Here is a 21,743-nt window from a genome sequence, read left to right on the forward strand (position 1 = left end):
GTGGGTAAGACTCTGCACTCCCAATGCAGGGGGCCTGGGTTCAATCCCTGGTCAGGGAACTAGATCCCACACGCATGCCGCAACTAAAGATCCTGCATGCCGCAACAAAGATCCCGTGTGCCGCAGCTAAGACCCAGTACAGCCAAAATAAGTAAATAAATAAATACATAATTTTTTTTTTTAAAAAGAGGACATTAATGGAAAAACTGGTGAAAGTCACACAATACTAGTAAATTACACAGTGAAAAGAGCTCTAGACTTGGAGAGTGGAAACCACTTTCTGCCACTTGATACTTGCATTATTTTAGGAGGTCACAAACTGAGTGTTATTTTCCTCATCTATGATATAGTAAAAACATCTACCTTCTTCCCTCATGGAGTGTTCTGAAATTTTAAAAAATATATAAAGGTAAATTATAAATGATAAAGCCCTAAACACAAAAGGCAAAAGAAAAACTATAAACAGAGACTGTACACATACTACATTATATATAGAAGTAGCTGTGATTTATTTTTTTAATTAGGAGAGTAGAAAACTGCCTGTGTATTACAATAGCTTGTACTCCCATGAAACTGTTCACTGAAGAAGGGTTTTTCCTCCCGTTAAACTGATGGAAGGAAAGAATCTGGATTTCAGGAAGTTTTTCTAAGCTTATTAAAAAGCTTACTGGAACAAGACCTCTATTGTATATTTAATTAGCTGTCCATAAAGCCAACCCTCAAACCGCTCCTGATTCATCGTCCAACACTAAATTCCAGCCACACTTTATGAAAGTTGATCACAACTAATCTGATCCTCGAAGTCAATAGGAAGTAACATTGACTTCTGATAAACCTTTTCAGGCTAATATTCCTGCAGTGAAAGCGGATACATCTCTACACTTAAAAACGCATGCAGAAAAGAGAGGAAAGGAAGAAAATGAAGCCCGACTTCTCTCCAAGCCCCAGAAAATTTATTTAATTCTTAAACCATCCTGTATGGGGGCAGGGAGTACGTCTATCACTCGGCTTACAACTGTGCCAACACTAAACTTTTCTGACCCCCAAAATGCCTTTCCCCCATTCTAAGAAATAACCCGAACAGATATGCACTCCTGGACTGCCTCCTGGCAGTCTGCCCACTGGAAAGCACTGGTTTTTAGTGTTCTGCCATACCCGAGGGCATTATGATTATACAAAGAACTGGAAACTAGGAGGTAGAGTATCAGGATTCTAGAGTTGTCTCCGCCACTGACTGGCAATTTAACTCAGAGCAAATCACTTTTCCTCCTGAGGCCTTTCTCTTTTTTATAAAAGTAAGTGGGTTGGATTAGATAGTCAGTGAAGTCCCTTTCCAACCTTAAACTTCTGATTCCAATGTAATTCACTACCTAAAGTTATTTTACTTCATATTCATCATAAGGATCAGGCCCAATGACTATGAAAATTACCAGACTGAAAACCGCCAGATGACTACCCCAGAGTCCAATTTCTCGTTACTCAAGTAAGTTCTCAAGGCCCCCAAACAGTCAGAAGCAGTTTGAAAAAAAAAAATCCCAAATTACCTCAGGATACAAAGCTTAATTTCTCCTCAGAGATCAATACTTGCAGAAAAGGCTCTTAGGGATCAACTTTGGCCAATTAATGGATCTTGTAGAAAAGTAGACTGAAGTGCAAAATAAGGACCCTTTTTGGCCCTTATAAATAGTAGAGCATCCATCCACAAGTCAAAAGAACCATACATTAAGTGACCATTTGACACAAATCTGAAGTGTAGCTCCTTGGCTGGCTGGGTCTATATTCAGGAAAAATACACTTCTATTGAAGAAGGGAGTAGGGTGGGAATTCACAACCTAATTGGCATTCGCTGTCACCTTTGCCAATATCCTCTGAATTCCTCCCTAACATTTTTATTTTCTTCTGATTCAGAAAATTTTAATATGTAGTCTATGAACCAATCCAAATTTCAAATCCAGTTGTTAAAAACTTTTCACTGCAAACGTGCCAACCTGAATCGACATCTGGTAAGGAAAAAAGCTAACACAGAAAAATTAGCCACAGTAATACCCTGATAAAATTTATCTTTAAGATTACCTGAAGGAGAAAGCTTGGTGTGAAAAGCTCAACACAATGCCTAACACATCACAGTCACAGGTTAATAAATATCTAACTGAATCTAACAATTTATGTAAAACAAGGAATGCTTTACTTTAATGTAACAATTTTCCTACACTTGCACTCTATTTTAATGGATTAGAAAAGATTAGCATCCTTTAGGGGAAAACACCTCAGTCATGTCAAATCTAGCCTTTGGGGAAAGCTATTGTATATATAAACATACTGTCAATCCCAGTATAGCGTAACACATGAGTTATGATGATGGTGCCAAGTACAGGACACTTACATAAGCCTCCTGGTAGCTCTTAAAGCTATTACAACATATCACTTCACAAAACAAAAAGCTGCCTGTTCTACTATAGAAAAAATGTTAATCTTAGAGATTTACCTGTTTAAGACAACTGCTGTGTATCTTCTTTCCACAAAAATAATTCCACACAAAATATTGGTAAATGGAGAAGGAAAATTTGTCTCTGGCTTTTCTTTTTCTTCAATTTCTTCGTCCTCCTCATCATCCTCAGAATCACTCCAAGACACGTAATTATCCTGATTCCTATTATTATACCACTCAACGCTTTCAAACTGCTGTCGCTCATACGGTTTATATTTGCGTAAGATTTCAAGCAGTTTTATTACTTTAGGAGTTACAAATTTCAGGTCAAGTGAGGCAGGTGAGAAGTGCTCTTCACATAGTGCATGGATTTTCCTTAGGAAAGTGTCTGTAAACAATAGAAATTTCCTGTGCAGCTCCTCTTGCTCGTGTTTGATGTATTTCTGTAGTTCTCTTACCATCATTCCAGCGACTTTATCCGCACACCAGGGTCCCAGAACTACCAGTACCGCACGACAGTCTGAGAGTATCTACAAAACAATGTAAAGGCCCAAATGCTAAACAATAATCATGTAGTTATTTTCATATGTAGTTTAACTGGGATTTAAGTTGTCTTTAGTCTGCCCCTTCAAAATAAATTTACCCCTCTAATATAAACACTGAGGTTAATTCCCCAAGGTTAGGGAGAAGGGCCAATGGTCTCTTCAAGCTCTACTTTTTCATATATATGCCCAGAACCATCCTTTTGTTTTCTCCAGTGAAAATAATCAAATAAGAGAAATTAAAAGATGCAATTGTATACAATTAATAAAGCAATTTTAGAACTGTGATTAGTCAGAAGTACAACTGAGTCATTTACTTCTAGGTAAATATGCAAAGAACTATGTAGCAGAATATACATATATATGTATATGCAACAGAGTATGTAACTTTATTTTAGGTATCAAAGAAAAGCAAAACAATTTTCCTTGAACTTTATCTATGCCCAGAGTGCCACATCTTACAACCCTAGCTCAGAGCAGAATATAAATCCATAGTAAGGCTATAAACTAAGGAACTGCCAGTTCTGCGGACAAGTAAAAGACACACTGGGTTGAACATGGACTTAATGAGAAGACAAGTGCTGAGCAGAGCCTGGGCACTGCTGCTCCAGAAAAAAATCAGCAGGAGAGAATTAAGACTTAGATTCAATACAGTGTCAACATTCACAACTGGCTGCAAAGTCCTGGGACAATGGTTCTCAAGTTTTAATGGCATCGGGATAACTGAAGGGCTTGTCAAATCTCAGACAGCTGGACCCCACCCACAGAGCTTCAGATTCAGCAGGTCAAGGGTGGGGCCTGTCATCTGCATGTCTAAAAAGTTCCAGAGGGAAGCTGCTCATCTCGGGCCCACACTTTGAAGACCACTGTCCTGAGGAATTGCTTCTCAAAGCTGCACTATTCAGGGATGACGAGCTCATATCCAGTTACATACAAAGAAAGAGCAGAAGAATTCATTCAGCCCAGGGGTTTGATCAGGAACTAATTCATCTGACCAAGAAAAAAAAAAAAAAAAAAAACTGGACTCACTTCTTATACTTAAATAATCATGACATCTCCTTAAACCAGGGAGGTCTATATTTAATAATATAAATGTCTGTCGGGTAATAGTAAACTCAACCCAATGCAATACATTCAATGAAAAATGTCCAGAGGTAAGAAGGTAAGGCCTTAAACTAAAATGTATATAAAACAGCCTCATTAGAAGAATATTCATTTCAACATTAAAAATAAATAGAAGCCTTTTATTATACTCCCCGTACTTACTTTGTATATGCTTACCTGTTTAGAAATTAAAGTAGAATCTCTTTCTTTTGAATGTACAGATATGTTACAGTCATTGATAAAATTAAGTGCTTCTTCTAATTCCATCAGCAGTCTTTCATAAAGCCCACTTCTGTCAGTAAATGGTCCACAGTCTACCACAATCTCACATGGCTGAGAAGTATATCTTTAATATCCGAAACAAAAGTTGTCAATACACAATACACAATAAATTCACTACAGCATTACGATCCATTATATATCTAAACCAAAAAAGAAACTTCCTATTTCCATTTGGAATAACAAGCAGGCTCACAACAAGCATTCCTAAAGTGGTACTCCTTCTATCCGCACTATGTTTGCCTGTTAGGTCTCAATATGAATTTTGTTACTGCATTATTATCCCAGGTTTTTCATTTTGTTTTTTAGGTTTAGCTTTTCATCTTTTGCCCCCTTAGGCATCATCCAGAATGAGAAACAATGTTAGTCAAAATACTCAAGAAACTCAATAATGATTATTTCTCAGAAGCAGAAATAGGGAAGGGGGAGGGGAGAAGATCATAGGGAGGAAGTGTTATCATTAAATTTATCCATTTCCATACTATTTGAAAACTTTTAGCATTCGCAAGCGTCAATTTTATATTTAAGGTGTTTTTAACATATCTTCATAAGGAAAGCTCCCCCAAATTTCCGTCAATTACAATATCATTCCTTGGATCTTTCATGACTTTCATAATACGACAACCAGAACAACACATAAAATCCTAAAAGCATATAATAATTAATTAAGGAAAAGAAATACAATAAAGATATTTAAATACTACAGTTTTCATTATTCCCAAAGAATTTTTAAGAGTCACATTTTGAGAATTAGGGAATGCCAGACTCAACAGATTACTTACCAGTTTTACCCAAACACTCTAATACCACTGCTTCTCCTAAAGACTTCAAGTAGTACAGGCCTACCAATCTAATTCAGGTCAGATAAAAGCAAAAGTACAGCCTTTCACTTCTACATCACAGACTGTCTTAGCTCAGGAAAATCAGAAACAGCATGTCCTTAAGGCCATGAGATTTGTATTACACCTTACATTTGGATTCGTAAGTTTCATGAATCTACAAGTTACCTTTTCACCTCACTCCACAGAGAACTCTTTCCAAAATCCTACTAAATGACAGGTATACCGCAAGGTGTTTTCCATGTCAATGTAACTGACCATCAAAGAATCCCTTGAAACCACTAATGCCATTTTACAGGCTCAGGAACAATAAATGACTCACTTGAAGTCACATGGCTTACAATTAGTGGAGCCAGTACTCAAAACCCATGTGTGATTTAATTTCATAACCTGAGAAATAAGTCATCTCTACTATAACTGTTCTAAGAACCACCGCTTGGTAATCTTTAACCTTGTTAAAGGCTATATCTAATAAGGGTATTTTAATATGAACTGAATTAGTTATACTTATTTAAAAACCTCATTTATATAGGCTCACTTCCACCAACTTAGATCTGCACGTTTTAATGAAACTCGAAATAGCAACCCCTTCGAAAAGAGACAAACCTCAAAGTCATAAACATCTTCTTAGAAATTCACACCCACTTTCAAAACTAGAGGGTGTTTCCTATTATTTTAAAGCAGGTTGTAAAATATTGAATACTGTAAATAAATAATGCCCTTTCAAAGCATCATGTGGGACACGTGGGTCAGAACAACAAAGTGTACACAATGACAGAAAAAGACACCGATTTCCTGAGTTCCCAGTCCTCGTCAACATCAGCAAATAGGATGGGCCCACGCTTATGCAACATTTCCTCTTAAGGCAGAAACACCTCCGTTACTCTCTGTGGAAATAACGTTCGATTCTTGCATTCGAAGATGACTGTCCTGATAAGGAATTCTTAGTCTTGCTCTTTCCTTTTAACAGCCATTTGTTCTCTTAGAGACTATCTGCAAGGCACTGAGACTGAAGGTCTAAAACTGTCATAGCAGGTCTCATTAAAGCCAAGTCAATACTAAGTGCATACCTGTCTAAGACCACCAAGTCAGTTGCAGTTTCAGCATTACTCTTAAGAATTTTCTCCAGTTTCTGAATCTTTTCTTCCAATTCCTCTGGATCACATTTCCCATTTAAAATGGAAGCAGTTAGTCCCAAAATACGAGGACATGATGGACAATTTTCACAGAGCTAACATAACAAAAGATACTGACAGTAAGGAATTCATTTTGCAAGGCCCTAACGAAAGAGACAGCATCCTAATAAAACATGTCAAGAAGACCTAACAAATACTAAAATTATCACTTATAGAATTACTGTAGCTTGTTTAAAAGCTCAGTTTATCAAAAAGGAACATTTAAATATGCTATGATGGATTATGTAATTCACTTATGACAGATCATATAATTTATTGATTTATATTATGTTTAAATTTTTATTATAGATTTAGAACTTGTTATAAATTTATTACAGTTTAATGTTATAGGTTATAGATTTAAATGAACATTAATTTAATATTCATTCATTCATTCCTACACTGGAACCAAGTTCCCAAAACTGGTAACTAATACTGCTTTTGATCTATAAAAACATTGCTTATACTCAGTAATTTGACCTGCATTATTAAGACTGATAAAATCTAAAAACTTACCTTCATAATTTCTCGGTAGGGGTGGTCTAGGATTGCAAGATGACACTCATCAAACACCAAAAGGTTAATGTCTGATAGTGATAAGTAACCATTTTTCAAAACATTCAAGGCGACATAGCAAGTCATAACGAGAACCTAAAATAAAACTGCTATCAGTATACAACACGTGCCATTCACCTGCCTGGACACACTTCTATGAAATCAGATTATGGAACCACTGTATTTTAGGTGAAGATTAAGAAACTCATCAGTAAAAATTAAAACCCAAATCCTCAATGTATGGAAGCTGGTACTTGAGAACCAAGATGTAAAATTAGGAAAACATGGAAAGAGACAAGAAAAAAATTTTTGATAATGGAGACCATGTTTTTATGATAAATCTACTAAATCTACTTCAGGTTTTTAGGTTCCTACAGCCATAATTTTGAATGATAAGACCTATCAGTTTTATCAGGTCACAAAACAATTCGCACAGTTTTTCCCCATCAAACTGACAAGGTTTTCTGGAAGAAGATAGGGACTTAATCATTCTGTGGATTTTACGTGCTTTATTAATGAGGGCTTAACCCAATATGTAAGACATTCTAGCAAACTGGGGACTGCTTGAGGTTAGTTAGGAAGCATCTCTTAACCACTTCAGATCCAACACACGAAAGGCCCTCAACACAAGCTGGCTACATGGAAACGTCTATGAGGAAGTCTTCCATCAAAGACGCTAAGATCTCAACCAAGAAATGTCTTCAGTTTCAAGACATTTAACTCAAGAGTAAACTTTCTGAAAGCAAGTTATCTGCAAGATGGAAACAGGTCATAGGAATTTGTGTTTTTCAAGCAAGTAAATCATACTGTAAAGGCTGTTTCTTTTCTATCGAATAAGAGCAATACATGTTAGCAATTTATTTGGCTTTAGGATGAGATTATAGTAAGAAAATGCATGAGGGCTAGCTTCTAGGCTGACAAAGTACAGAAAAGTAGAGTTTTCAAACCTAATTCAGACAACCAAGGCTACAGATCATCTTACAAACCAAGGACTTGTACAGATTCATTAAGTGAAAATTCTCTACAAGTCTTACCTGGTGCTTAGTAAACTCTTGGTTCCATTTCTCTTTTGTCCAAGATGCACTTACTTCCAGGTTTGAGTATTCCCCAACCTTGAGATCTGAGTGAGTTCTGACAGCTGACACTTGTTGAGCAACCTGGTTGGCTGATTACAAATATAATATGCCATGTAAATATGAGAACTCTTCCCTAAATGGCTCTCTGGACTACTAACAATTAAACAGTTAAGGAAATCCTTATTATTATATATTACACCTAACCACCAATTTTTTAGATAGCCAATTTAAAATCATATTTTCACAGTTATCTCCAAAACACACTTATTAGACTCACCACCCCACCCTCTGTCATTCACTTCAGAGAGCCTTATACCACCTTTCTTCTTTAAAGGTGATTTTCCCCAATCTAAGAATATAATTTCTAGGTTGGAATGGCAACTACTCCAGATCCACCCTTCTTGTTTTCTTCAATAAAATCAGATTGTATCACCAAGAAATAAGACAGACTAATATGTATTTAAAGCACATGAGAACATCACATGCTGAGACAATCTAAAAAAAAAAAAAAAAAGAAGAGGAGTGACATGGTTATATTAGTACCTGAGCAGTTTATGTTCACATTTTATACTTTTTATTTTAATACCTAATCCCAAACACATAAAAACCAGTACTTTAAACTCTTACTGAATATCTAACTTTTAAGTTAAGCATCTAACTTTCTTTCTACAACTGGTATAGCAAGACCATAAATCAAAGTTACCTATTTCATAATCAAGCACCTTTTGATACACTTTGTGAAGCTAAAACATCAAAAACAAAAATAACCACTTAGATCAGATTATATTCCGAAAGTAATCCTTCAAAAGAAATGCAGAATCAGAATTAAACGCAATTACGTTTTAGAAAAAAGCTGAAGTTTAACACCTATGAAGTAAGATGACTAACATTTAAGAGAAATACTATAAAGTTAAGAAATAAGACAGAATGATATTTCTGCTTCAACAAACACATTATTCATCAACCTCTCTATACTTTCAAGAGTTTAACTTAATACCCACAGAAAAAATCTGCTTAACCATAAAATCTCATCCAATTTTCCTCCACACAATTTGATAAAATAATTTTTTATTACCAGAGTTGACCAAGAACACCGTCCTTTTGCCATTTCTGTTGAAGTCTCCCCTGATCTGATAGGACAGCTCTTTAGTGAGTAGTACTGCAATAAACGTCTTCCCTGAGCCAGTGTTTAAACAGACTATGGTATTATGATCCAGAGCTGCTTCAAGCAGTTCAACCTAGAAATACAGTGGGAAAAAAAGATTATATACACTTCTTACCTAAGTACAGAATTTAGAAAATTGGATTTGTTTTAATTCAGAAAATTTCCGTTTTCTAAAATCTTCCTCCAACAAATCTGCCCCTTCAAAAAGCATACGTTCTACATCTTTATATAAGAATAATAATCAGAGGCATTAAAATACCGGTTACACATAGCTGTGCTGCGTAAATGTGCCTAAATGGCATTTACAATTTCTTTCAGAATTATTTCCACAGGGACAGAAAACTTCTCTAGAACAATATGAACTGAAATGACTATAACCATGCTTCTTCTTCCAGTCCAAGGTTGTTCAAACCTACCCAGATCATGAGGACAGACACACACAAATAGATACTAAGGAACAGTGAGGTTTTCACAGGGAAAAAAAAAAAAAAGAAAAAGAAATTTCACCAATGAAACTATCAAATAAATCAATTACCCAGCAGATGTTAGAAAAGAAAAGGACTATTAAGAAAAAAAGTATCTGGAATGAGAAAATTAATCAGAAGAGGAAAGCTTGAAAAGGTAAAGGAGTTTTATATAAGTTGTGTCAACTATATGCTAATTTATTCCATTTTAGTGAAAATGCTCCAGTATTAGTGTTCTCATTAGTACCTGATATTTCCTTGGCGTATAAATGTTATCATGAATTGCTTCTTGTTGCCATGGCAGTCCAAAGAAAGGACCCATTGGTGAGGAAGCAGGGGTCATGAGCTGCAGGCCTGCCATGCTGAGGGGTTGCAAAGCAGGGCTTTTCATTCATCCAGTGTTTCTTTCATTGCATTTTTGTTCTAGCACAGCTTACTACAAAAGGGAAAAAGAATACCATTACACAACCATGCAGGGTTAAAAACAAAAGAAAGCACGGAAACAAGAGAAACATCAGAGTATCATTCCTATGGGCCTTTTCAAACTCTTCATAATTGTTTTAGCTTTTTCGTGATCTAAGAGGATCGTTTTAAAAGTCAAGCACTCTGTACTCGCCAACCCAGCAATTCTACACCTAGAAACCTGTCTAAAAGAATTAGGCAGCTGCACAAAGAGGTAAACACATGAATATTTACTGCTGCAATATTACTTAAGAACAAGAAATAACCTTAAAATGAATTAATCGAAAATTAGCTAAGTAAATTATGGTCTAGTCTTAAAATAGAATACTATAAATCCATAAGATAATACAGCTCTGTATTTACTGACATAGAACTGTGTCCATAATATATCTTTAAGAGAAAATATGTACAGTATTGATGTCCTTTAAAATACATGTGTATATATACAAAACATGTAAATACATACGTAAACATATTTCAAACATTCTTTGTAAATTCTAAGATGCTACTATTGATAAAATAATGAGAAAACTGTATGGAAGGCACTTCGCACTGTGCCTGCACACAGGAAGGATTCAAACGCCTGCCAACATCTGGTCATTTTATCAAAGGACCATAAACACAGAAGGTCATTCTTCTCAATTGACAACCTATCACAACTGCACAGCTGATCAACTATTTACATATGTATCTTTAAAATTATTCATATCCTAGATAAATTAAAACAAGGCAACACCATTCTGTGAAATAAAAGTTATTTCATGGTATCTAAGCACTCTTCTATATTGCATATATTCTTCCCCAAAGATAAAAATGATTATGTAAAATGAGAAAATAATAATTCAGTCTTTTTAAAATTCCTAACCTGCAGATAGAGGGTTAGGGTTTCAAATCTCTACGTGAAAGTCCATCACCAGCAGAATTTACTTGCCTTGTAGAAGGGAATTTTCTCCCTTGTACTGCTTTGCAGTGTTCATTGTTATTACTCTATGACACTGGAAAGAAAGAATCCCCACTCTTTGTTCCTTGACAACAAAAACTCTGAATGTCTTGACATGTTAAATTTATAACCATTGTACAACACAGTGACTTAAATTGTTGCAGCTAATCCAACAAGAAGTCTCAAGAGTAGTCTCTTTTATGCATAGGTATAATACCAAATTCTGATTTCAGAGCTCAATTCAGTTGATGAGAATTCAACATCCAGCTAATACAAGTAGGATCTCAAGTAAATGGTACAGGGGCAAATGGCTGCAGGGCCAAGGACCTCAGCAAGGCAGGCGTGTCCGTGGACCAGACAGCAAAACCATTCTCATTATCCCTCTCAGAGGAAGATGGCAAGCACAGCATTCCAGAGTACATTATGAAAAACTATCAAGTCATTATTTTGCCTGGGTCAAGCAGAACTATGTCTTTCATGAGAAATAATGTACTCACTCTCTACTGAATCAAAGTCCCAACAGCCTTTCCTTTTACCCCTTTTACACTCAGCATTCACTTCTCTCAATTCTACAGGCCCACAGGATAAACACCCTCAGGTTGATCATTCAAGCTTCTTAACACCGCTGCAGAGAACCTGAAGCGGAAGGCTGTTTTACCTAACTTCCTAAGATCCAGAAGGTCACGCTGAAGGCCCAAGAGATTTGCAGGCACTTCCCACCTGCCTACCGTTCTTGGGATAGCTCTACGGCCTCCTTATCCGCGGGCTCCACACCCGCAGGTCGAATCTATCGTTGGTTGGATGAATCCAAAGATACGGAGGGCCAACTGTACTATGCAAGGGACGTGAGCCTCCATGGATTTTGGCATCTGCAGGGGACCTGGAACCGATTCCCGTGGGTACTGAAGGACAACTGTACTTCTCCTTCATTACTCCAGGCTGCTTACTGGTAGGATGACTTATCATTGTTAAGCCTGACACCTCACTTTTCACCCAACCCAAATGTTAATCCAAGACCAAACAAAGACATGGAGGAAGGGATCAGGAAAGGAGCCTAAATCCTGGTGGTGGATGGAAATTTTAAAAGGAGAAAAGAGGGCAGCAATGTAAACCCGCAAACACACTTCTTCCACCTCCAGAAACCAAGTACAGCGGGAACCCTCCTTCTTACCACTGTCATCATTTCTTTTCACGTAGACAACATTCATAATAATGACAGTGCCAGGAAATAGTCTAAAAAGTAAATGAATGTTCTATTTTTAGAACAGTCTAAAAAATAAAGTCTAAAAAAATACTCTATAAATATTTAAACACTTAGTTAAAACTTCATTATAGACTATATAAAGTAGTTTAAAAATAAAGTCTATTTTTAGAATAGTCTAAAAAAATAGAAGAATGTTCCTTTTGTTGTTGTTGTTGTTCCGTTTTCTTAAGGGGGAACTATATTCTTCAAAATCATCAGTATCAGTACAAAGAAAAACTATGAAAGTGTTCCCGATTAAAGAAGACTCTAGAGACATGACAACTAAACGCAGTAACTGACCTCAGACTGGATCCTTTCCTGAGAGCAATGCCATAAAGACCATTACAGAGTCCACTGATAAGGCTGTAGATACAGCAACGTTACGTTCACTGAGTTGATAACCGCACCATGACTATGTAGGGGAGCTTCCTTCTTCTTGACAAATAGACAGTGAAATATTCAGGAGTAAAAGGGTCATGACGTATGCAACTTATTCTCAAGTGGTTCAGAAGAAGAAACTACACGCAGATATACAGAGAGAGAATGGCTGCAACTGATAAAGCAAATGGGGCAAAATAGGTAAAGCACATATTCTTCGTCCTAATCTTATTTTCTGTCAGGTTGAAATTAATTACTTCCAAATAAAGAGTTTTAAAAAGTAAATAAATAAATACGACCCATTAGACTAGGATCTCCTTGAGTACAAGAGCTGTATGTCTCACACATATTTCTACCACCTACCGAACCAAATCACACCCCAGACATGGCAAACAAAAAATACAGGTTTGTAAAATGCAAATATTGTCCACGTGCGTGACGTAAAAACCTTCAAACAGTTTCTATTTGCCTTTCATAACTTATATTACATTGCATATATTCACAGAGACACATACATACACGACTTATTCTTTTACTGGCACACTGGCAAACATGCTCCACGAGAACAAGATGTGTGTCTCATTCTTTGCAGCTCTTAAATTTCCTGGTATAATGTACCATATGTACATTTAAATAAATATCTGATGAACTGAATCAGAGATTCATGAATGTCCACACAATACCATACAGAACAAAATCATAGTTCAAAAGATATTTCTACAGTATTTGGTTTGGAAATCCATACCTGCCCCACTCCTACTCACCCTGAAGGGTGGATACAAGAGAGAAAATTTGCAGGGAAATGGAGGACGGCAATTGAACCCTCCCCATTACATTTCCAGAAGGTCACAATATTTAAATTAATTTTCATTCACTTTGTACACAGTGACTGGCCCCAGCGATACACTATCTATTTGAAGAAAGCAAATCCAACATTAAAAACTCAACAAGTAATCCAATAATATGAAAACTGAAAAACCTATAATTTTGCCAATTTTTACTTTCTTTGGCATGTTTAAATAGATTTTTTTTTTTCTTAACTTGGTCTTAATGAAAAGCTCTGAATCCCTGCTGGTAAGTGAAAGTTCTATAGTTTCACAGATTAACTGACTAAGGTTAACTGCTTCAGCAGAGCCAACAGAGTAATCCACATGACTATTTTCCAATCACAGATTTCAAATTTCTGGTCAAACAATTAACACTCATGAAAGCAGTGAGGTTGTTTCATAGCTTTCGTATGATTCATTTAGAAATAACTTAGCAAAACACATGAATAAAAACTCTCTTCCTCTTTCCACATATGATAAAGCCCAGATTTACCGTCTTAATGTTTGAGATCTCTGTGTTGCTGTTGTCTGAACTGCATTTTGACATTGTGATAGCAGTTTATTGGAAAATCACAGCATACCCAAGCTTCTGCTCTAAAAATAAATGCAAAAATAGCCAAGTTTAAGACTCCTGTACTTAAACTAAATATAAACGCATCTACAAGAAAGCCTTATGGATATGAAAAGCTGAATAAAAGGCCATTACTTTGTATTAAAATTTAAACAAAAGACATTTGGGTTATTTTAGGATACTAAGTCTTATTCTAAAACAAAGAACAAGAGAATGAGCTATAACAATAGCATGCCTAATTCCCAGAGACTGGGGTGGGCGTGCGCTGCCTTGAGAAAAGTTAGAGGAAAGATTTAAAAATGAATACAAGGAAATCAAACAAAGTACATAAATTCTAAAGATAGTGATTAGGGAAATGGAAAAAATAAATAAATAAAAGGATAGAGATGTGTTATTTCCTAAATTCATATATACAAAAGAAGTAAAGAAGATCACCAGAAGAGGTACTTGGCTGAGTAATCCAAATCACCTGGCAGTAAGTTTTCACTACAAGTATGAAATCTATCAGCAATTTCAATTTCTCAAAGGAAATTAAAAATACAAACTCAAAGAACAATTTAACGATAAACTCTTTTATAAAATTCATTTATGAATAAAAATTTAAGAAAACAGTTCAACAATGTCAATACTGTGGAGAAATTTAAATTTAGGGGAGGTCCTAAATAATCCTAAGAGATTATAAATCAAAATCAAAATTATAAGTCAAAAAGTAAGGAAGCGTAAAGTACTTGAGATGAAAAGCTTGATTTAATCAACAAATGTTGCTTTTTTTAGATTTGATACCGGATTTCATTTATGCTCCTTAACTGCAATGCCTCTACTACCACAAGCTCAGGAAAAACAAATTGGCAGTGGTTTCTTTTCACTTATTTGTGTCTAGTCTAGTCTAGTCTATAGTGCGTGCGTGGAGGTTAAACTTTCTCATTTCATACACAAATTGGTTTTGCTAATAAGTTAACAAAGCAGAATGGGGAAACCTTAACACTACTTTAGTATGTACATATTTACCTCAAAATGCTGATTCTAAGTTCTTTCAGTTTCCAAGTCTGTATTAATTCATACCCTAGGTAACCTAAAAGCAATCAGAGAGAATATTTTAGAACATACAACTCATTTTTAAAAAACAGCTTTAAGAAATTTCCTACTTGACAAAATTTTCTGATATTTATCTTATCAGAATAAGATCTCTGATAAAAACAATTTTTGTATTTCTCTATTGGGAATCAAGAAAACAGTATATGTATGAAAGGGCTGCCCTTTAAAAATTAGTATTTATTATGTTCTATTACAATTGGGAATTTTTAAAAGTTGTTAGTACAATCCAGTTAGATATAAGGAGAATTCCTGGAAGTAAATTACATTTTCCCCCCAGTAAAATCTGGCTTTAAAAATACTAAAAGACTACAGTAAGTCAGTATCATGCTTTACATGAACTTATAACCCTTTACTCTCCTAATGAGTAAGTTCGTGTTTTCAAAAACTACCTCATGCTTTGACTTTTAATTCCATTCTGTACTGCCACCTAGTATGATGCAAATGCAATACACCAACTTGGCCTGATGTGTCACACTCGACATCTGTCCAATTCATATTCACCTCTTTTCTAGAAACACCGTAGCCAAAATAATAAGCTGATAATCCTTTAAAATTTAATGCAACTCCACTATTACAAAATTATTGTTGAGTTATCCAACTTACTTCCCTAGACAATTCTATATAGAGATAAATTAGAAAGTTAACATGCCAAGTACAATGACAACTTATGTTCATACTACGGAGCCAATAGGTCAAGTTTTCTAATTTTAATTGATGACTACGATTTAAATTACATACATGAAAACTCGTGTTTGATAGGTCCCTTTAAGATAACTCTGAAAAAGACATGCCACATACCAGATGCTCAGTCAAGTTCTAGTATAAACCAACAAACTTAACCTAATTAGCATCTAAATCCCGTATGTGGCTGTACTCTTTCAAAGGCTTGTAACAACAGACAGCTAACCCTCCTAGTCTGAAGTCTAAAGGCATCTAGAGCTTCCTCGTGCATATTTTCAAAATTGGTAACAGAAAGCTTCCAAATCATTCATTGTATTATGTGTCACAGATTCTGATACTACTAACTTTACAAATATTACTGTCCAGATTTCATTCCTACTCTCATGAAGCCCAAAATGTGCAACTACCATGAAGTTCCATAGTGAACAAAAGAACACACCCACACAACATCAATATTGTGACATTAAAACACTTTCAAAAATACACCTGGAAGCTAACAGATAAAACTAAAAAACGTCTGAAGAACTTTTAGTCTCTAATACAGTAACAAATACGCTATGGAGATCCAAGACATTAATTTTAACTCCAACCAAAGCCTAAATGCTAAGAGCATCCTTGGCTATGGATATAAAATAACAGGTTTATAATACAGGTTGCTGACGTGAGGGCAAATTAAACATAAGCGGTTCAATTCTCCCGCTTGAAAATAAAGGAAAGAGACTCCTTCCCCTCCTTTTTTTTTTTTTTCCCAGTCCTTTTCTGCTGTACTTGAATCTTTATAAAAGCCAAATAAGCCTCTAGCCAGTCTCACTTCTCAGGAATGTTTCCTTAAGATATGTCATCACCAAGAAAGATAATGCCCAATCTCCCAGTTTCCTAGGATGGCCTAATTTGGCAACTGACTCCAAATTGCAAAACCTACCACCAGTCATAAAGATATGAGAAAATTAGCAATTTTATCTTGAAAACATGGGTGTAAAGTGTTGTAACCACTTAGCTATACAAAAGAATAAGATTTCTGTCTTTGCGATCTCTTTAGTGGATAGCCTGAGATACACATCACATTCTGGTTTAATGCTGACTCAATAAAATTCTTCCTTCCCTTCTACTTTTTTGGAGAGATTTTCTGGGTTGGGAGGAGATTTTGTTTTTAATTATATTTCCCCAACATTAGCTTTAAAAAAAAAAAAAAAGTCCAATTCTCAAAAAGTATTCACGCCAAATAACAAAATCCACTTCTTGAAACTTAAAACAGTAGAGAAATCCTAAAATATACTGCTCAACTGCACTGGAGAGAGCAGTTTTAAAAATGAAGACAGAGCTTAAGTGCGCAAACACCCCCTCCTGTTCCTAAAAAGGAATCTGCACACAAGAGGGATCCAAGGTATTTACAAATAACTCCCACCAACCTCCCTTTTCTAAATTAAAGTTAGAGGAGAAAGAGAGGCGGCTGTTCTAAGTTAATTCCTAAGTCAAGCCGTTGCTCTCACCTCTTAATACTTTGGAATATAGTCATTCCCTCCTCACCGAGGCCCTCTGATGTGGGAGGGACACTGGGTAAGGCCACTGGGGATGGAGAAAGCAGTCTTTTCTTTCTCTTTCTTTCCTTTTAAGTATCTTTCATTTAAAATAATCTGAATGCTAGCAGAGTCCAGTGTCAGGAAGACCAAGGTTTATCAGACTCCACTACCTCTCTCTAAGGTTGTTTCCTTGCCTATAAAATAGAGCACCTATTATGAGGATTAAGTAATTAAACGCATATTAACCTTGGTAGAGCAAAAGTGCTTGCACAGAAAATGTTCAATATACGGTAGTTTAAAGAAACCACACTACCATCTCTATCTACAACCACTGTTGTCATACAATTCTTAAGACTTTAAGGGACTCCTTAAAGAACCTAAAATGTTGTATCAATCCTAAGATTCAATATAAAAAAAGTATTCTCATACAAAGTTAAAGTACTATACAAGATTTTATACAGTATTTTTAATCAGATGAACCTGAAAAACCACAAACTCCAAACTACCTAGTCATTATGAATTTACAGTACAATGAAAATCAAACAAATTTAAATCACAAAACATGGTATATAATGTAAAATAAAATTAAACACCTTTGTGTCCACTAGTTCTCTTTAAAAGCAAAAACCAAAAAATACTACGTGCTACTTCTGTTTGGCTCCCCAGACATCACTGCAAACATGACTGAACTGTTTCTTAGGCAAAGAAATGGTACACGGCTGGGCAAGTAACCGTCGTCGTCGTCATCATCATCATCAGACAAGTTTTGAAAATATAAAATGCAAGAAAAGAGAAAACAAAAAGATAAGAAATATCCAAAATACCCATTGTACATAAAATAAATATTTCAAGGATTTATCAACTATTATTTGGTGAATACAGATTACGAAAAGACTAAGGTCAAACCAAAGAGTGACAGACCAAAGAGAAAAGGGATAATAATTTCAAGAATTTAAACACTGGAATTTTTAGTCTTAGTTAAATACACAGCACAAGAGAAATATTTCCATTTTCACTTTTGTCATATCTGTCATTATTAATTAGAAATCCTTGCATATAAATCTAGCTTACAACATTAACACAAACTACATTCAGATATGCACTCTTCAGCATTACCATTTATAATAGCAAAAAATGTCCCTCCCACCTCCCCAAAAAACTCTAAATGTCTAACAATGAATGAGGGAATGGTTTGGTAAAACATGGATGGCTCACTTTATATGAACTACAGTTCAACTGAGCTATTAAAATGATGACAGTTTATAATAAACAAAAATGCTTATGTTATGGGATTCAATGAAAAATCTTTTATTTACAGCAAGATCTGATTGTGTCCTCAAGTTAAAAACTAAAGAAAAGAAGAAAGGGAGGAAGGGAGGAATGGAGGGAAAGAAAATTCCACCCAAAATTGAGGCTGGGATTACTACCATAAGTAATTTCTTTCTCCTTAAAACTTTTCTGCATTTTAAAATCCCCTACAATTTGAACACTTTATTACTTTCAGAATTAAACACACTCTTAAACTGAGGATGAAGACAATAAAGATATATGACTCTGTCTTAAGTATTGGGGGAAAAAAACTCCCTTCTTAAGCCACTGAATGTGGTAAAATTTACCCCCGTTTCTATAACTTAAACCACAAATTCACCAGCCTTCTTTTCCTGCACTACTCTATGAACCAAACAAATTTCTGCATTTCTCTAAAATCTGTAACATAAACATATTATATTTACATTTCAATGTAATTATGCCTAAAATGAGATTTGTCCAAAATTGAAGTTGAATACAGGTCAAATACCATTTTAACAAATTCCATCCACCCAAATCTCCATATAGAAAGTAATTCTAGGCTGCCAGCCAATGGCCCACTTACTTGGAATGCTTCTTAAAAAGACAACATTCCAACACATCAAAATGGCACAGATACCCGCCCCTGCCCTTCAAGTTACCTATAATGACCCTCACTTTGCAATTTTGTTTTCAGAAAGGTAAATATTTAATACACCACTAGCTTTCAAGGTGAGTTTTAAGGTTAATGTTTGATTCCAAGTTTCTGTACTTCACTCAAAAATATTGTTCAACAGGTGCTAGAATGTTACCCAATTCTACCTTTTACAACACATAAGAAACATCCATGAGGGAAAAGGGCCCACAATTCTCTATGTCAAGCTGCTTTAAGATGCTACAATGCGAACATTTCACTACTAAAGAGAGGTCAGTTCTGAGACAAAATGAGCCTAAGAAACGTACGATGATTATGGATGGACGCTTAGTCAATGCTGAGTCAGGAAGCAAACATATCAAAGTTCCGGGTGAGAGGCAGAGCCTACACCACAGACACGTGCAACCACTCATGCTCTCTGCTTTCCCTGTCACTCCACGACGAGTGTACCACAGCTTCCACAGATGAGTAGTACAAAAAGTGATATTTAAAGTGGTTTTCCCCACTTAAAAAACTCTCATTGCACCTCCTGCCCCTTAAATTATCTGTTCATTCATTCAACATGTATTTATTAAGCAAGACATCCCTAATGCAAACTTGTATTCTGGAGAATGTGAGAACTTGAGCTCAGTTTTGAAGAATGTGTAGTAATAGCACTGGTTAGGGAGAAGATAACAAAGGACCTCATGGGGACAAGGAGACAGCATGTGAAGCAGCATTTAAACAGAAACCAGGCAAGTCGAGTTGAGGGGGTTACAAGCTGTGTGCTGCAGCGCCGTGTCCCAGAGGAGAACAGCAAGACCATGAAAGTGGTAGGATAAGCAGGGGCGAGACCATAAAGGGCCTTATACACAGCTCTAAAGGGATTAGAATCTCGTCCTGTGGGCCTTTTTAGTCTCAGCATACACGAAGGGTTGTCACGTACTTAATCTCAGCCTAAGAATGACTCTCTATCAAGGCCCATAGACAAGAACATCTGAACACAACAAAGTAAGAGACTCCTGAACTTTACTCTTTCCTTCACAGGGGACATTCCTTTTCCTGGTTACGATCCTTGCCTCTATGAATACAGGTTTGGTTGGAGCTGTCCCTGTTGCTGCACTGAAATCCCTTGTCCCAGGAACCACCCACCCACCTAGTCCAACCACGGAAGAACCAAGATGGCTGGTCACCCCATCTCTAGCTCCAAACCACTATCCCCGACTGCCTACGGAACATTTCCACTTGGAGATCCGCACTTGGCTCTCAAAGGAACTTCTCCAAAAATTCCAAAAATTCAATTAATCTAAGAAGAAAGATGAAGATCTGCTACTGCTAAATACAATTAAAAAAACACCCCCTCACACAACCATTCTTACAGGAATTCCAGAGATGCTTCAAGAAAGAGAAGCAGCATCAACATAAACGCAGTCTCCTAAGGTAACAACTCTTATTTCACTCAATTATGTTACAATTAAACCCAATATACATATATTATAGAAAGAATCCAGATAAGAGAGGAAAGGAAGGAGGCTCCAAAGTCAGAGTGGTGAATGAACCGTTAGCTCTAAGACTGCGGGCAAATGACCTCATCACCTCTCACTCGCAGCCTCATTTCTATAATGGGACCTACACAGAGGGCAGCCCCTTGGCTCCTCTTTCTCCCCTACATAATCCACAACACATACATTTAACTCATTAGCTTAAGTCAACTATGCAAATCACTAAAAAAAAATAGGTAAGATGTTTGTTGTGGAAAAAGGAATTGCACATATTGGGGAGAAGAGGTGAGAGACTGCGGGAACCATGCTCAAAAAGACTCTCAGAGCCTCTCCTTGAGGGTCAATTAAGAGTATGCTACATGGTTCACAAATTCTGGGACTACTGAGAATGGGAAGAAGAGCAAGAACCAAAACTGTAACTGGTCCCACCTTCCAGAATTGTTAGAGTCCTCTTTAAAAAAACAGGCAAGTACCCACATTGGACCAAAGGACAAAACTGGCGGCTACCGTATCCTGCAAGCTAGTGCTTTTAATCCTACATTGTCTGAACATGAGCAAAGCCACCAGGATACCCCATATATATCTGCTTACACATGATTGCAAAGATAAAGTCTGGAACCTCTAAGGGGCCTACTCAGTAAGTAAACTGTCTGAATGGCAAATAGACAATGTGACTGAGAGACACAGTATCCAACACTAAGAGCAGAAGAAGTAGCTGTCATTTGCCAAACTCAACCTCTTGCCAAGGACTACCGACAAGCATCAGTCCCAGAAAAAAAACAAAGGGATTAAAATCAAAAGTAGAGTACTCATGGAGCGTAAAGCTCCAGGTGACTCAGGGTACGAGGAACGTGATGAATCAAACCAGGACAGCAAGACAGCTCAAAACCTTCAATGAATTCCCCTTGCACTTAGGATAAAATCTAAAATCCTTCCTGTGTGTGACCCTGCCTCTCCCTTCCCCTGACTGGGGCTG

General features: G+C 36.3%; 1 protein-coding gene across 8 annotated transcripts in view; it reads right to left on the minus strand.

The window, feature by feature from the left end:
* Positions 1 to 21,743, minus strand: part of DICER1 (dicer 1, ribonuclease III) — a 67,531-nt gene that overhangs the window by 33,956 nt on the left and 11,832 nt on the right. For 5 of the 8 annotated variants that reach the window (XM_059914931.1, XM_059914929.1, XM_059914930.1 and 2 more), the window contains 8 exons: positions 15,057 to 15,120; positions 13,971 to 14,071; positions 9,074 to 9,236; positions 7,957 to 8,087; positions 6,884 to 7,018; positions 6,263 to 6,423; positions 4,252 to 4,420; positions 2,486 to 2,958 (listed from right to left, as the gene is read on the minus strand). In XM_059914931.1, coding sequence (XP_059770914.1) covers positions 2,486 to 2,958; positions 4,252 to 4,420; positions 6,263 to 6,423; positions 6,884 to 7,018; positions 7,957 to 8,087; positions 9,074 to 9,236; positions 13,971 to 14,024 — 1,286 coding nt within the window. In that variant the 5' untranslated portion in view covers positions 14,025 to 14,071; positions 15,057 to 15,120. Of the gene's footprint in view, positions 1 to 2,485; positions 2,959 to 4,251; positions 4,421 to 6,262; positions 6,424 to 6,883; positions 7,019 to 7,956; positions 8,088 to 9,073; positions 9,237 to 9,874; positions 10,064 to 12,572; positions 12,826 to 13,970; positions 14,072 to 15,056; positions 15,121 to 21,743 lie in introns of those variants that run through there. The other 3 variants (XM_059914926.1, XM_059914928.1, XM_059914927.1) reach the window with 3 other exon arrangements.

Source organism: Balaenoptera ricei, chromosome 2 (assembly GCF_028023285.1).
Source record: "Balaenoptera ricei isolate mBalRic1 chromosome 2, mBalRic1.hap2, whole genome shotgun sequence".
Taxonomy (NCBI): Eukaryota; Metazoa; Chordata; class Mammalia; order Artiodactyla; family Balaenopteridae; genus Balaenoptera; species Balaenoptera ricei.